Source organism: Trichosurus vulpecula, chromosome 8, assembly GCF_011100635.1.
Source record: "Trichosurus vulpecula isolate mTriVul1 chromosome 8, mTriVul1.pri, whole genome shotgun sequence".
NCBI classification, from domain to species: Eukaryota; Metazoa; Chordata; class Mammalia; order Diprotodontia; family Phalangeridae; genus Trichosurus; species Trichosurus vulpecula.
Window position 1 is genome coordinate 110,146,687 of NC_050580.1, and position 16,006 is coordinate 110,162,692.

Here is a 16,006-nt window from a genome sequence, read left to right on the forward strand (position 1 = left end):
AGGGATATAAATTTATTATTGTTGAGGCCCATCTTTAAAGATTTGTATTTAAAATTCTGTAATTCATGATCCAACCCAGATGGGCAGAAAACTTTGGGAGATCTATTTTTAAAAATCAGAAATATATTATTAGGGGAGGGGAATGCCCTAACTATGTAAAATTTTTTTGGTGATCCTTTTGTTTTCTTTTTTTTTTTCAAATGGTTCAATCTGTATAATTATTGATGGTGATGTATCCTTTCCCAAAGATGGGTGCAGGGATTTCCTGCGAAGAATATTGCTTTTATCAACAATACTACAATTTGCTACCCTTGTGGGAATTTTTTAATTTTTATGAATATTGAAAAAGGAAGAAGGACTGTTCTACAGTGTATGAATGGAAACGTGGGTGCAATGGCAACTAATATTCCTTATGAAGTAGTGGCTTTTTCAGACCGGAAGCTTAAACCCTCCATCTACATATACAACTTCCCTGCATTGAACAAAAGGGCAAAATTAAAAGGTATTCTATGAGAATTATTCATTCTGGGATTGAAAAAATATATAATAACCTAACAACCTAAGCTATTCTTTTTGAAGAAATGAAAACTTTCAAAAACATATCCTTAGAGATAAGATCCAAACATTAAGAATTGGATTAGTGAACTGGAGAAGTCAGTCTTATGTTCAGTTGGAATGTCTTTTTCAAAGGGGTGATATTTTGTTATGATTTATTGAAAATGTAGTTGGATTGCTATTTGTGCAGCTATCCAAAATTACGGATAAAATATCTAGGTGAAGTCATACAGCATAAAAATGATTCTTCTTCCACCTTCTTTTTCTTTGAAAAAAAATGTTTAAGGTCTTAGAGTTACTATTAGTACAATATACTTAAGATATTTTACATCTACATATGCATGTAGATATGTAGATGGGTGTATTTACATTATCTATCTATCTATCTATCTATCTATCTATCATAGTTCAGATACAAGGAGGTTTTGGCCTGGGAACCTAACCATAACTTATAACATTGTTTTTATGGAAAAAACTCATTCCTTACAATTGGCTTGAATACAACATATTATTAAGTTGTGACATACCTCATACTGTACTCATCTTTAAAAGAACCAACTGTATATAATTTGGCAATATGGCAAGATACTTTTTCAAGCATTTGAGAGCTTATAAGTCTTTTTCAACCACTAAACAAGATTGAGATTTTTCTTTAAAATAGCAAAAATCCATTTTACACAAATGTTATGAACTAGTAGTAAAATTTGCATCACTCTGTTTGAAAAACCGGTAATTGTTTATTCACCTGAAGCCAAAACATATAATTTTCAGGTTCAAAGACTTGTTTCAGCATACTATCACAAGACAACTAATTTATTATTTTTTTCAGATGGAATAAAACTAATTTATCATACTTATCCATGGCAAATAATGTCCTCATCCATTTATCTTTAGAAATTTCTAGGTCTTTAAAATACAAGAAGTTTCTATATACGATTTGTTATTAAAACGTAGGTCTTCTATTTCATTTATAAGGCAGATATTTTTAATTGGGAAAAATCATCTAAAATACGCTATTGTTCAAAGCTTTAGCTTTCCGTAAATGCAGCCACTTTATCTTTTTAGATCAGAGTAAGGATTTGAGGACCTTGGTTTATGAGAACTTTATTATTTCGAGGTATCAAAATATCCACCAAATATGAAAGTTTCAGGAGTAAATTTGTATTATAAAATTTTATTAATCCTCTTTGAGGCAGGTATGGTACAGTGGGGAAAAAAAATCCCTGGTTCTAAAGTCAGAGGACCTAGGTTCAAATCCGACCTCTGGTTCTTCCAACTTGTGTAACCTTGGGCAAGTCATTTACCCTGAGGCATCTGTTTCCTCTTCTGTAATATGAAGGATTTGGAAGAGAAGGCTTCTGAGATCCCTTCCAGCTTTAGATCTGTGATCCTATAGGATAGGTCATCCTCAGTTACAGAGGGGGAGAAAACTTAAAGCCATACTGGGGAACTTTTCTCCTTATTGATGATTTATGGTCCCTGGTCCTCTGACACAGACATATCCTATAAGAGTGGGAATGAGCCCAAAGGTGCCATCAAGTATATGTCATTAACTTTGTAACATTGATCCATCATAGTCAAATCTCTTTGGCATTTCCTGTGTCCAAGACAGGGGCAACTTGACAACATGCAGAACACAAGAGGTTCTCTCCCAAGAGATTCCCTCCTGCCCCTACCCAGGAATACAGTAGGAGGGAACAACACTCAATGATCTAAAAGAAAAGATATCCTAGAATACTTGACCCAATTGGCTTCGTTTCTATGCTATAGAGGAAGAGTCCTGTGTTCTTTCCAAACTTTATAAGGTTTTTCATGGTAGTATGATGGCTAGTTACTAAATGACAGCAGTGGGGCCTAAATTTTTCCTGCTTCATTATTTGCAGGCAGCAGGAGAGAGAGAGAGGGAGGGAGGGAGGGAGAGAGAGAGAGAGACAGACAGAGAGACAGAGAGAGACAGACAGACAGACACACACACACAGACACAGAGAGACAGAGACAGAGAGAGAGAGAGAATGTTTTTCTGCTTTGGCTGAAATGGCTGCCTTCCTGGTCCCATAGTTCAATCGTGCCAGCTTCATTGCTGTGCTAAATGGTTACTAACTTAAGACAAAATCAATTGACTTCTACATTAAATTTAGAAAGCAATTTAAAAAAATTTTATATTAAAATTTGATGTGTTGATAAATGATTCAATAGACAAATTTAAAATATATCTAATATGTGAATATATATAGACATATAGTATATATACATTATAAACATATATATCTACATGTTTTTCTCTGAGATTGTCGTGAGAGAGTAGAAAAGAGAGACACAGACAGATACATATATGTAAAGTGAGGGGATGATGAGAAGGGATCAAAATACATGTAGACACAAAAAAATAGTGTAAAACACAGAGATCCTGAGAATGAATGATATGCAGAGACACAGACATTCATAATTAATTATTTCCATCCTATGACTTTTCAGGGTATTGCTAATATGAGATTTTTATTAAAGTCAGGTATTTTTACAGACAGAGGCATAAATGGAGATCCTAGATTTGACCTAAAAGGAACCTTAGAAGCTTTCTAATCCAACACCCTCCACTGCCACTACCTCATGTTACATGTGAGGAAACTAAGGATCAAGAGTTTTACTGATTTCCCCATGCTCAAACAGCTAATAAGTGTCAAAAGTGGAATTTGAATTCTGGATGCCATGTTCAGCTTTCTAATCACTATTCCATGCTGCCTCTTAATCTCTTTATACGTGTCCTGTAGCTATTAGGAAACTAAACTGGAGGCTAAATATGACCTGAGAGGACTTGCAGGGTTTGTAACCCTTATCTGAAGGTGCCAAAGGAAGTAAGTCATGGTAGCTATTTGAATAAAGCAAATGTAAATTCAAGATCATTAGAAGAAATTTCCAAATGATCTTTTTGTGAATAGTGTTCCAAATTGGTGAAAAGAAGTATTTGTCATTTGAAATCCTCCTAGGAAATATATTTTATAAGGATTAGTTCTGCATATTTTTATCACTAGTGGCTATTTTTTAAAAATACTATTTTAAAAAAACTCTTATAGTTATTTCTGAGGAAGGGGGAAAATGTAGGTAAAACATATGAGAATTTTTGACATGGGAAAAGAAAATTAGAATTATAAATCAGAAAAAGGGAAATGAACTCTATATAATGCTCGATTTGAAGACATACCTAACATGGATCTGATTTTGTGCATTAGGGCACGCTCAGTTGGACTACACTTTACTTGAATTTAGTTACTCTGGAATATACCTGGCTAGTTACTCTGCGATTCCAGAACATGAAGTGACACTTTGGTAAGTTTCAACATATGGTACATTTTTATTTTACTCGGGGAAAATAAATAGTCTTGATGTTTTCCATTGGTGGTTTAAGAAATATATTTCCTAACTTGATAAAGGAGAGATAGCAAAACTTAATTATTCATAAAATTTAAAACTATCTTCAGAGGACATTATAATCTAGGTTTTAAAGGTTCCAATACATGGACCTCTTAAGGAACAAAATTTTTAGATAAGGGTTTTAAGTGTTTAATTTAATACATTGTCATTGAGAGGAACATGGGAGACAGCTGAAGTATCACAAAGCATGATAAGAATGCCAAAGTTTATATTTTAAATTTGGGGCTAATATCATAACTATTAACAAACATTCAGCCCTATTAAGTACAATTTATTATGTTATACTCTGGATATAATAAATATGAATAAGACATATCTGACTCCAAAGAGCTTAAAGTCTAGAGGATTTACATATATGTAGATACAGACACATACAGATACAGATACACATACACATACATATATATGCAAAAAGATATAGATCTTAAAATCCAAAGTTCTTTCATTGTCTTCTATAATAGCAATGGTCCAACAATATTATTCAGTTAGTCAACAAGCTTTAAGCAATTAATATGTACCAGGTGCTCTGCCTAGTCTTGGAGATTCAAAGAAAAGAAAAAGTTCCTGTCTTCAAGGAGCTTGCATTCTAGGGAAGCTTGGAAGAGGGGGCCGGGAATTGAATGAGTTGTGTTTTGTTTACATTAAGTTAAAGATACCTATAGCATATCCAGTTCAAGATGTCAAAAGGTAGCTGATAGTATGAGACTGGAGCACAGGAGACAGTGAAGTTGCATGTACAAATCTGGGAATCAACTGCATAAAGAGGGTAACTAACCACCCTCGTCTTCATCTCCAGGCTTCTCTGGCTTCCTTCAAGCCTCAGCTAAAATACCAATCTTCTGCAAGAAACCTTTCCCAGTCTTCCTTAATGTTAATCCTTTCCCTCTGAAATTATCTCCAAATTACCCCGTATATATTTTGTTTGTGCTTAGCCGTGTGCATGTTGTCTTCCCACACCCTTTCAACCATAAGCTCCTGGAAAGAAGGGACTGTTTTTACTTTTCCTTGTATCCCCAGTGCTTAGCACAGTGCTTGGCATATAATAAATGTTTGTTGACTTGAATCTATGGGAGATGATGAGGGTACCAAATGAAATAAATAGTATAGAGAGAGGACTCAGGACAGAGCTTTGAGGAATACCTATATTTGTGGTCATGACATTGATGAAGCAGAGGTAGCTGAGTCAGACAGGAGAACCAGGAAAGAAGAATGTTGCCTAAACCCAGAGATGAGATACTAACTGGGAAGAGAAAGAAGATCAAATGTTGCAGAGAGGTCAAGAAGGGAGATTTGAGAAAAGACATTAGACTTGTCAAATAAGAAATCACTAACAACTCTGCAGAGGGAAGCTTTAGTTGCAGTATTTAAAAAAGTATGAGAGGAAAGGAAAGGGACATACTGAATGCAAATGACTTTATCAAGCAATTAAGGGAGTTAAGATAAAGGGAGATGGCTAGTGAGAATGGTAGGATCAAGTGAGACATGTGTTTTGTTTTCTTTAAAGATAGAGGAAACATGGGTCACTTTTAGGTAGAGGGAGCCAGGAGACAGGAAGAGCTTGAAAATAAGATAGAGTGGGGCTGACAGTAGATGCAATCAACTGGAGAAATTGGGAGGGTACATATAGAAAGGTGTAGTGAAGGAGATAGTAGGGAAGATTTTGAGTGATGTGAGATAAAGAAGAAAAGGGAAGTGAATGACCTCATTTTTTTTCTATGAAATATGAGGTGAAGTCCTAATATCTAAGCCTACGGGTAGAAGGTTAAGAAGCTGGAGGAGAGATGAGAACATTTTAAACACTTCCACACCATGGAGAATGGAATAACAAATTGATGGGGGACAGGGGAAAAAGTTTGCTTTGCTACAGAAAGGGCCCAGTTAAGATTAAATGACACAAATTTATGAGATCAAGTGTCTCAGCCTTCTCCCGCAATGGGCAATTTATGGTTCACCAGGTCTTTATCCTAGCTGACTTTTGGGTGGTCAGAACTTGCTCCAGCTGGATATTGTGCTCTTCCTTCTGGCATGGCGGACTGATATAAAGCTCCCCACATGTACAGTGTATCGTCCTAATGACCTGTCCCACTCATTCTTTTTAGTTGGTTGGCCTGGCACCAGCAGTTCCAAGCCTGCTTTCTCTGACACTGGTAGTTCAGAGCTATTGACAGTTCAGAGATTAGCAGCATTGATGCTTTCAGGTTGCAGGCCCCAGCTGCAACTCCTGAAGGGCTTTGACTAAGCTGATTGTTGAGGCAGGAGGAGATTTCCTCAGCCTGAAGCTGGGATCCCTACTGCACAGAAAGAGGAAGAGTGGGTTTTGATGTAAGCCTGTGTCTTGTCCTTAAATGTGCTAGTGCTGCCTCACTGCTAGTCATGTGAGAATTGGGGGAAGAGTGTTGTCAGCTCAGGGTCAATGAGCACCAGTTCCTGCATTTCAGGGTTTGTTTGTTTTAACCTTCTTTTGTGTCCTTGGTATCCTAGACCATGGAAACATCTGAAGTTGTTTTACCTTTGGTGGAAAATGTCTCTTTTGGAGAGGTTTGAAAAGTCATGGGGATTGGAAAAAATATCTAGTCTACCATCTTGTCACTCCTGTGACCCTGAAGTCCATTCAATAGCAAATGAATAGGAGTAAAGAAAGCAATTAACATAGCTTATTACTAAGGAATAAACATTACTAGACTAAGCTCCAATACAGCAGGAAGAATAGTTTATACATCTCTGTATCACTGATAGAAACTCTTACTTTGTAAGTATTCAATAAATGTTTATTGACCAAATGATGAATAAATCCATGATAAAAATTCTGGAGAATGTAAAGTCATTGGGCATCACTAGTACCTTGTCATAATGTTAGTCATAAAGCCTTTTTTTTTTTGAGGGGGAAAGGCAGGGCAATTGGGGTTAAGTGACTTGCCCAAGGTCACACAGTGTCTGAGGCTGGATTTGAACTCAGGTCCTCCTGATTCCAGAGCTGGTGCTCTACTCACTGCACCACCTAGCTGCCCCCATATACCCTTTTTAAAAAAATCTAGACCTATGTGAAAATTTTCTGCACTGATGAGGTACTCATGATACCAAGGCTGGCCTATTAACAGGGCCATGCTGCTTCTCTTTTCACACATATGTGCAGTACTTAAACAGACATCTAAAAACATAAGCATGATTATATCAGTAAATCAGTCTCTTTACTATGACATTTTGGTCTTAGTCTCTGGTCTGCTGAATTACCTGTTCATATTACAAGTATTATTCAGATTCTAATAATGAAAATTAGTAGGTATGGATTACTTTGGCATTACTTAAGACATTAAAATGTATTATTTTGGTTTACATAAAAAATAAAATTGTGTATCGTATTAAAATATTTGTAAGCTTACTCATGTCATGTAATCAGTCCTAATATATACATAATTAAACAATAATTTTATGACATTTGAGTATAATTATGTTTTGCTAAGTGGTGCAGTGTTAGAGCACCAGCTGTGGAGGAAGAAAGATCTGAATTCAAATCCAGCCTCAGAGACTTAATTGCTATGTGACCCTGGGTGAGTCACTTAACTTCTGTTAGCCTCAGTTCCTTAATTTGTGAAAAGGAAATAATAATAGCAGCTACCTCTCAGGGATGTGGTAAGGATGAAATGATGTAATAACTGTAAAGTGCTTGGCACAGTGCCTGGCACGTAGTAAATACCATATAAATGTTAGCTACGATAATTATTATTGTTATTTCACAAAACAATTTTTTAATTCTTTTAAGGAATTGGGAAACAAATGTCATTTTGTGTAGAAGATCACAACCAGGTATGGAAGTAAGCCAGATGACTTTTAACCCCAAGAACTGGCGTCAACTGTGCTTATCCAATACAAGTTTTGTAACTATATGGAATATTGAAAGATGCCACAAGGATCATTATTTTAAACCAAAGTAAGTAACATAAAAATAAAACAAAGGCATTTCTTTGCATCAATTTATAATGAGCATTAGCATTGTCATTGTTTTCAAAATTTTATGTAGTGATGCCCCCCTGATTAAAAAGTGTCATGCCCATTGAAACATTTTTAAAAATAAATTTTTTATTTACTTTTAACATTCTTTTTTAAAAAAATGTTCTATTCTAGATTCTCTCCCTTCCTTCCCCCCATTGAGAAGGCAAGCAATGATATAAATTACACATGTGGAATCATGTGAAATATACTTCAATACCAGCCATGATGTTAAAAAAATCAAGAAGTAAAAAAATTATACTTTAATCTGTCCTCAGATCTCCTAAGTTTTCTCTCTGAAGATGGATAACTTTTTTCATCATGAGTCCTTTGGAATTGTCTTAGATCATTGTATTGATCAGAGTAGCTCAGTCTTTCTTAGTAGATCATTGTTAAAGTATTGCTATTACTGTATACAATGTTCTCCTAGTTCTGCTCACTTTACTTTGTATCAATTCATACAATACTTCCCAGGTTTTTAAAAAAAATCATACTAATCATCCTGCTTGTCATTTCTTATAACACAATAGTATTCCATCACAATAATATACTACAACTTGTTCAGCCATTCTCCAGTTGGTGGGTATTCCCTCAATTTCCAATTCTTTGCCACCACAAAAAGAACTGCTATAGATATCCTTGTACATGTAGGTCCTTTACCTCTTTCTTTATTTCCTTGGGATACAGACCTAGTAGTGGTATTGTGGGGTCAAAGGGTATGCACATAGTTAACTGTTCTCCACAATGGTTGGACCAGTTCACAAGTCCACCAACAGTGCATCAGTGTCCCAATTATTCCACATTCCCTTTAGCATTTGTCATTCTCCTTTTCCCTCATATTAGCCAATTTGATAGGTGTGAGGTGGTACATCAGAGTTGTTTTAATTTGCATTTCTTTAATCAATAGTGATTTAGAGCATTTCTTCATATGACTATAAGTAGCTTTTGATTTCTTCTTCTGAAAATTGCTTGTTTATAGCCTTTGATTATTTATCAATTGGGCAATGGCTCTCATTTTTTATAAATTTGACTCAGTTCACCATATATTTGAGAAATGAGGATTTTATCAGAGAAAAGTTGTAAATTCTCCTCCCCCAGTTTCCTGCTTTCCTTATAATCTTGGTTACCCAGGTTTTGTTTCTGCAGAACTTTTTTTTAAAATTTAATGTAATCAAAATTATCCATTTTACCTCCTGTGATCCTCCCTATCTCTTGTTTGGTCATAAATTCTTCCTTTATCCATAAATCTGACAGGTAAATGTTTCCATGCTCCTCTAATTTGCTCATGATATCACCCTTTATGTCTAAATCATGCATCCATTTTGACCTTATCTTGGTATATGGTGTGAGATGTTGGTCTATGTTTAGTTTCTGCCAAACTACTTACCAGTTTTCCCAGCAATTTTTGTCAAGTAGTCAATTCTTGTCCCAAAGCTTGGATCTTTGGGTTTATCAAACTCTAGATTACTATGGTCATTTACTACTGTGTATTATGTACCTAACCTATTGCAGTGATACACCATTCTATTTAAGTATCTATCTAAAACCAAGAGCAAGCATTATCTGTAACAGGGATAAACTTACAGCCTCCTCAACAGGATCAGGGGTGAAGCAAGGATGTTCATTATAATTCAATGTAACACTAGAAATGCTAGCTATAGCAATAAGACAATACCACTATCAGATTGTTTTGATGTTTACTGTTTTGTAATATAGTTGGAAATCTGGTACCTTCCTTCACATTTTTTCCCACTGATTCCTTTGATATTCTTGACCTTTTGTTCTTCTTTTTTCTAGCTCCATAAAATAATTCTTGGGTAGTTTTATTGATATGGCACTAAGAAAATTAATTCTGGTAGAACTGTCAGTTTTATTATATTGGCTCAGCCTACCCATGAACAATTACTATTTCTCTAGTTGTTTAGATCTTTATTTGTGTGGAAAATGTTTTGTATTTACTTTCATATAGTCCTTGGGTTTGTCTTGATAGGTAGGCTCCCAATTATTTTATACTGTCTATGGTTATTTTAAATGGAATTTCTTTTTCTAACTCTTTCATGTTGGTTTTGTTGCTAATATTTAGAAATGCTGGTGATTTATGTGGATTTATTTTTTATCCTGCAACTCTGATGAAGTTGTTCATTTTTTCAACAAGTCTCTTAGTTGATTCTTTAGGATTCTCTAAATATACCAACATATAGTCTGCAAATGATGACATTTTTGTTTCTTCATTGCCTATTTTTATTCCTCCAATTTGTAGTCTTATTGCTATAGCTAGCATTTCTAGTACAATATTGAACAATAATGGACATCCTTGCTTCACCCCTGATCTTGTTGAGGAGGCCTCAAGTTTATGCCTAATACAGATAATGGTTGCTCTTGGTTTTAGATAGATAATTATCATTTTAAGAGAAGCTCCATTTATTCCTATGGTTTCTAGTGTTTCTTATTAGAATGAGTGGTTTGTTTTGTCAAAAGCTTTTTTTTTTGCATCTATTGAGGGAATTGTATGATTGTTGCTTTTGTTATCAATATGGTCAATTATACGTCTAGTATTCTAATATTGAACCAGCCCTACATTCTTGGTTTAAATCTCACCAGAGTCACAGTATGTAACCTTTGTGATATATTGTTATCATCTCCTTGCTAGTATTTTATTTAAAATTTTTGTGTCACCATTAATTAGGAAAATTGGCCTACAGTTTTCTTTCTGGCTTTGCTCTTCCTGGTTTAGTTATGAAAGCCATCTATGTTTGTGTCATAGAAAGAATTTGGTAGGACTCCTTCTTTACCTATTTTTCCAAATAGTTTATATAGTATTGGGAACAATTTGTTCTTTAAATGTTTGACAGAATTCACTTGTAAATCTATCTGATACTGGAGATTTTTTCTTGGGGAGATCATTTATGGTTTGTTCAATTTCTTTTTTCTAAGATAGGGTTATTTAAGTATTCTATTTTCTTTTCTGTTAGTCTGGGCAATTTATAATTTTTAAAATATTCATCTATTTCAGTTAGATTGTCAGATTTACTGGCATAGAATTGGGCACTGTAGCTCCAATAATCGCTTTAATTTTACCTTCATCCACCCTTTTAATTTTTGGTACTGGTAATTTTGTTTTCTTATTTCTTTTTTTAAATCAAATTAACCAATGGTTTGTCTATTTTGTTTTTTTTTTTTTTCATAAAAACCAGTTCCTACTTTTATTTATTAAGTTTTAAATTTTAAATTTTATTTATCTCCTTTAATTTTTAGGATTTCCATTTTGGTCTTTAATTGTTGATTTTTAATTTATTTTTAAAAAAATTGCAGGCCCAGTTTATCATTCAAACATTTCATAAAAGTTTGTGTAATTCATTTTAGCTCATTTTAATAAAACACACTTTTATAACAAATTTTAACAATTTATAACAAACACAAGACAAATAATGACATATATAACACATTCATGTGCTTATAAAATCCTTGATTATATTCACATTAATAATGTAATAAAATGTTTTAGCGTGATTCTATGGTCCTTTTTTGGTGCAAAATTTCTCAGTGACATAGTTGATGACGTTGCTATTCATGATGTTTTTCAGCCAGTGATTTGGGATTGATGTTTTGTTCCTCAGTTACAGAAGAAAATCCTGTTTCACAAAAATAAGATGTTGCAATTATTAATGAAATTTGTGGCATTTTTAATAAACCAGGGAACTCTGATTATAGTTAAAATATAATGAAATTTTCAAATTCAAATACTAGTTTAGTATTAGACAAGTCTATTAACTATTCTGCAACAGATGGAGCAAGACCAAATGTATCATAAATTTATCCATGAGTATTTTTCCCATCTATTTTCCAAATATCTAAATCGTTAAAATAATTTTAAAAGTGGCCCTATAGATCATTCAGGTGGTTAATAAATAGGTCAATTTTTCATTTGCAGAAAAAGTATTTTTAAAATTAGAGAACATATAAAATATAATTTTGTTAACTTATCATCAATAACTTTTTCATAAACAGTTACTTTGTCTTGCTAGATCAGACTATGATGAGGACTTTGCGTTATTTTATTGGTTGCTCATGTTTTCAAAAATGTCTATGAAATACGAAAGTTTCAGAGACACATTTTTGTTGTAAAAGGAATTTGACTGATTTGAATTTGGAATCAGGGAAACCTAAGTTTGAATCCTACCTGACATTTACTGTGTGAACCTGAATAAGTCACTTAGTCTTTGTCAGCCTCACTTCCTCACCTGTCCTCCTTGCTCTTCCACGAACAAGATGCTCTATCTCTTTACTCCAAGCATTTTCTCTGGCTGTGCCATATTTCTGGAATACTCTCCCTCCTCATCTCTACTTACTGACTTCCTTCAAATCCCACCTTCTATAGAAAATATTTCCTAACTCCTCTTAACGCCTTCCTCTGTTTATTTCCTATTTATCTTGTATGTGGCTTGTTTGTGCATATTTGTCTATTTGTCATCTTCCCCATTAGATTGTGAGTTCCTTGAGGGAAGGGACTGTCTTTTGCCTTTTTTTGTATCCTTAGTGCTTAGCACAGTGCCTAGCATACAGCAGACACTTAATATATACCTATTAAATGAATGACTGACAAGCACCTACCTTTGATCTTTGTGAAGATTAAATTAAATTATACAAAATACTTTGCAAACCTTGAAGTATTATGTCAATGTTAGCTCTTCCTCAAAAGGGGGTGTGGGGTATGTGGAGAATATGAAGGAGAGGTGACCCAGCAATTTTTCCTTTTATCTCAAATACTCTTGAAGAACCAAGCCATGAAAAAATCATAGTTTTCCACAATAATATAGAAATGCTGTATGTTCTGGACTCACAGAGTCATGTGATTTTACAAAGAGCCATTTTAAAGTGGAATGTTTAGAGGGGCAGAGCCAAGATGGCGGCTGAGAAGCAGGGACTAGCATGAGCTCCCCGCCGAGTCCCTCCAAAAACCTATAAAAAATGGCTCTGACAACTCCAAAGGACTCACGATGGAGAATGCTATCTACATCCAGAGAAAGAACTATGAAGTTTGAATGCAGATTGAGGCATACTTCATGCTTGCCTTTTTCTCTTCTCTTGTTTTTGTTTTTGGGGTTTTTTTTTATTGGTTCTGTTTCTTCTTTCTCACGATTCATTCCATTGGTCATAATTCTTCTCTGCAACTTGACTAGTGTATAAATTAATTCAATACGAAGTTATACATGGCAGTTATATGAGATTCCATGCCTTCTTGGGGAGGGAGATGGGAGGGAGGGGAGAAAATCTGGAACTCAGAATTTTGTAGAACTGTCTGTTGTAAACTAAAAATAAAAATTAAAAAAAAATTTTAAAAAAATGGCTCTGAACCAATTCTGGAACTGCAGAACCCACAAAAGAGCAGAGGGAAGCAGGGCTCCAGCCCAGGACAGCCTGGATGGTCTCTGGGTGAGGTCTATCCTGCACGGAGCTGGGAGCAGAGCCCAGCGTGAGTGGTGCGGACCAACCAGACCAGGAGCCGGGCAGAGTGTGCCCTAGCGCCCTGAATCAGTGAGCTGCAGCAGTTACCAGACTTCTCAACCCACAAACACCAAAGACAACAGAGAATGTTAGTGGAAAAAGCTGCGGGAGTGGAAGGAGTCCGTGGTTCGGCTACTACCCGGGGGGCAGCAGAGGTGGGGCAGCTACAGAAGTACAGCTGCAGTTGCTTCCGGCCCCAGGCCCACCTGGTGGGAGGAAGTAAGTGGTGGATCAGAGCGAGAGTGCACAGCCTGCTGAAGATCTAAGCCCAGTCTGGGTTGGGGGTTCTTGGGGAAGGAGGAGTGCTGGTGTGGCAGAGCTGGTGCATCCCCCCCCCCCAAACGTGGAACGTAGAACTAAAAGTTTACAAGCAGTCATACCACGCTGAAAAACTCAAGGGTCAAGTTAGTTGGTTGGGAATATGGCCAGGCAGCAAAAACGCACCCAGATTCAGTCTCAGACTCTGGAATCCTTCTTTGGTGACAAAGAAGACCAAAACATACAGACAGAAGAAGTCAACAAAGTCAAAGAGCCTACAACAAAAGCCTCCAAGAAAAACATGAACTGGTCTCAGGCCATGGAAGAGCTCAAAAAGGATTTGGAAAAGCAAGTTAGAGAAGTAGAGGAAAAATTGGGAAGAGAAATGAGAAGGATGTGAGAAAACCATGAAAAACAAGTCAATGACTTGCTAAAGAAGACCCAAAAAATGCTGAAAAATACACTGAAGAAAACAACACCTTAAAAATAGACTAACTCAAATGGCAAAAGAGCTCCAAAAAGCCAATGAGGAGAAAAATGCCTTGAAAGGCAGAATTAGCCAAATGGAAAAGGAGGTCCAAAAGACCGCAAGTGGAAGCTAGTGACTTGATGAGAAATCAAGATATTATAAAGCAGAACCAAAGGAATGAAAAAATGGAAGACAATGTAAAATATCTCATTGGAAAAACCACTGACCTGGAAAATAGATCCAGGAGAGATAATTTAAAAATCATTGGACTACCTGAAAACCATGATCAAAAAAAGAGCCTAGATATCATCTTTCAAGAAATTATCAAGGACAACTGCCCTGATATTCTAGAGCCACAGGGCGAAATAGAAATTGAAAGAATCCACCGATCGCCTCCGCAAATAGATCCCAAAAAGAAATCTCCTAGGAATATTGTTGCCAAATTCCAGAGCTCCCAGATCAAGGAGAAAATACTGCAAGCAGCCAGAAAGAAACAATTTGAGTATTGTGGAAACCCAATCAGAATAATCCAAGATCTGGCAGCTTCTACATTAAGAGATTGAAGGGCTTAGAATACGGTATTCTGGAGGTCAATGGAGCTAGGATTAAAACCAAGAATCACCTACCCAGCAAAACTGAGTATCATGCTACAAGGCAAAATATGGATTTTCAATAAAACAGAGGACTTTCAAGCTTTCTCAGTGAAAAGACCAGAGCTGAATACAAAATTTGACTTTCAAACACAAGAATCAAGAGAAGCATGAAAAGGTAATCAAGAAAAAGAAATTGCAAGGGACTTACTAAAGTTGAACTGTTTTGTTTACACTCCTACATGGAAAGATGATGTGTATGATTCATGAGACCTCAGTATTAGGATAGCTGAAGGGAATATTCATATATATATATATATATATATATATATATGTTTGTATATATGTATATGTGAGTGTGTGTGTGTATATATGTATATATATAGAGAGAGGGGGGGGTGGGGACAGGGTGAGGTGAAGATGAAGGGAAGATATCTCAAAGAAATAAAATTAAGGGATGAGAAAGGAATATATTGAGAGAGGGAGATAGGGAGAGATCAAAACTTAACTTTTGTTATCAAAACTTAATTTCTTAATCATATCTAAATGTTTTTGTGTTTCATATAAGTGTAAGGAGCAGTAAGAAGGTTAGTTTAACTGGCATATAGAGTGCAGGAAGGGGAATAATGTATAATAAGTTTGGAAAGGTAGGTTGTGGCCAAGTTGAAGGGTTTTATGTGCTAGAGGAATTTGTATCTGATAGAGATAATAGGAACTATAGGAGTTTACTGAGTAGGTGAAGTTCCAGTCAGACCTGCACTTTGGGAAGTGTAGAGAAGATGGATTGGAGGAAAGGGAAGACTTGAAGGAGACCAAGTAGGAAGCTGTTGCAATAGTCCAGGTAAGAGCTGATGAGGACCTAAACTGGGTGATTTTTATTTTAGAGAATGAAGAGGATAGATGGGAGAGAAGCTACAGAAATAAAAATGACTAGATTTGCTAACTGCTTTCATTATGTGGGGTGAGTGAAGGTGAGGAATATTACAGGAGGTTATGGGCCTGGATGACTAGGTGGTGGAAGTTGAACACTGGTAACATTGGGGGAAAGACAGTATAATAAACTTCTTAAATGCAGATAAAAATTCATCCATGCCTTTGCCAGTTGAAGAGGTCCCTTGATAACTGGGTGACAGATACAGGGCTTGTCCTCTGAAGGGTGCCTGGAGAGTGATATGTTGATCTGGGAAGCAGCTTGTGGGTACATTGTATGTGA

General features: G+C 35.7%; 1 protein-coding gene across 1 annotated transcript in view; it reads left to right on the forward strand.

Moving 5' to 3' along the window:
• Positions 1-240: 240 nt before the first annotated feature.
• The window catches only part of LOC118829601 (cilia- and flagella-associated protein 43-like), a gene marked incomplete at its 5' end in the record, with an annotated part of 163,249 nt that continues 147,483 nt past the window's right edge, over positions 241-16,006 (forward strand). Inside the window, 3 exons of the mRNA XM_036736554.1 lie at positions 241-502; positions 3,783-3,879; positions 7,745-7,912. Of these exons, the coding sequence (XP_036592449.1) occupies positions 241-502; positions 3,783-3,879; positions 7,745-7,912 (527 nt within the window). The remainder of the gene's footprint in view (positions 503-3,782; positions 3,880-7,744; positions 7,913-16,006) is intronic.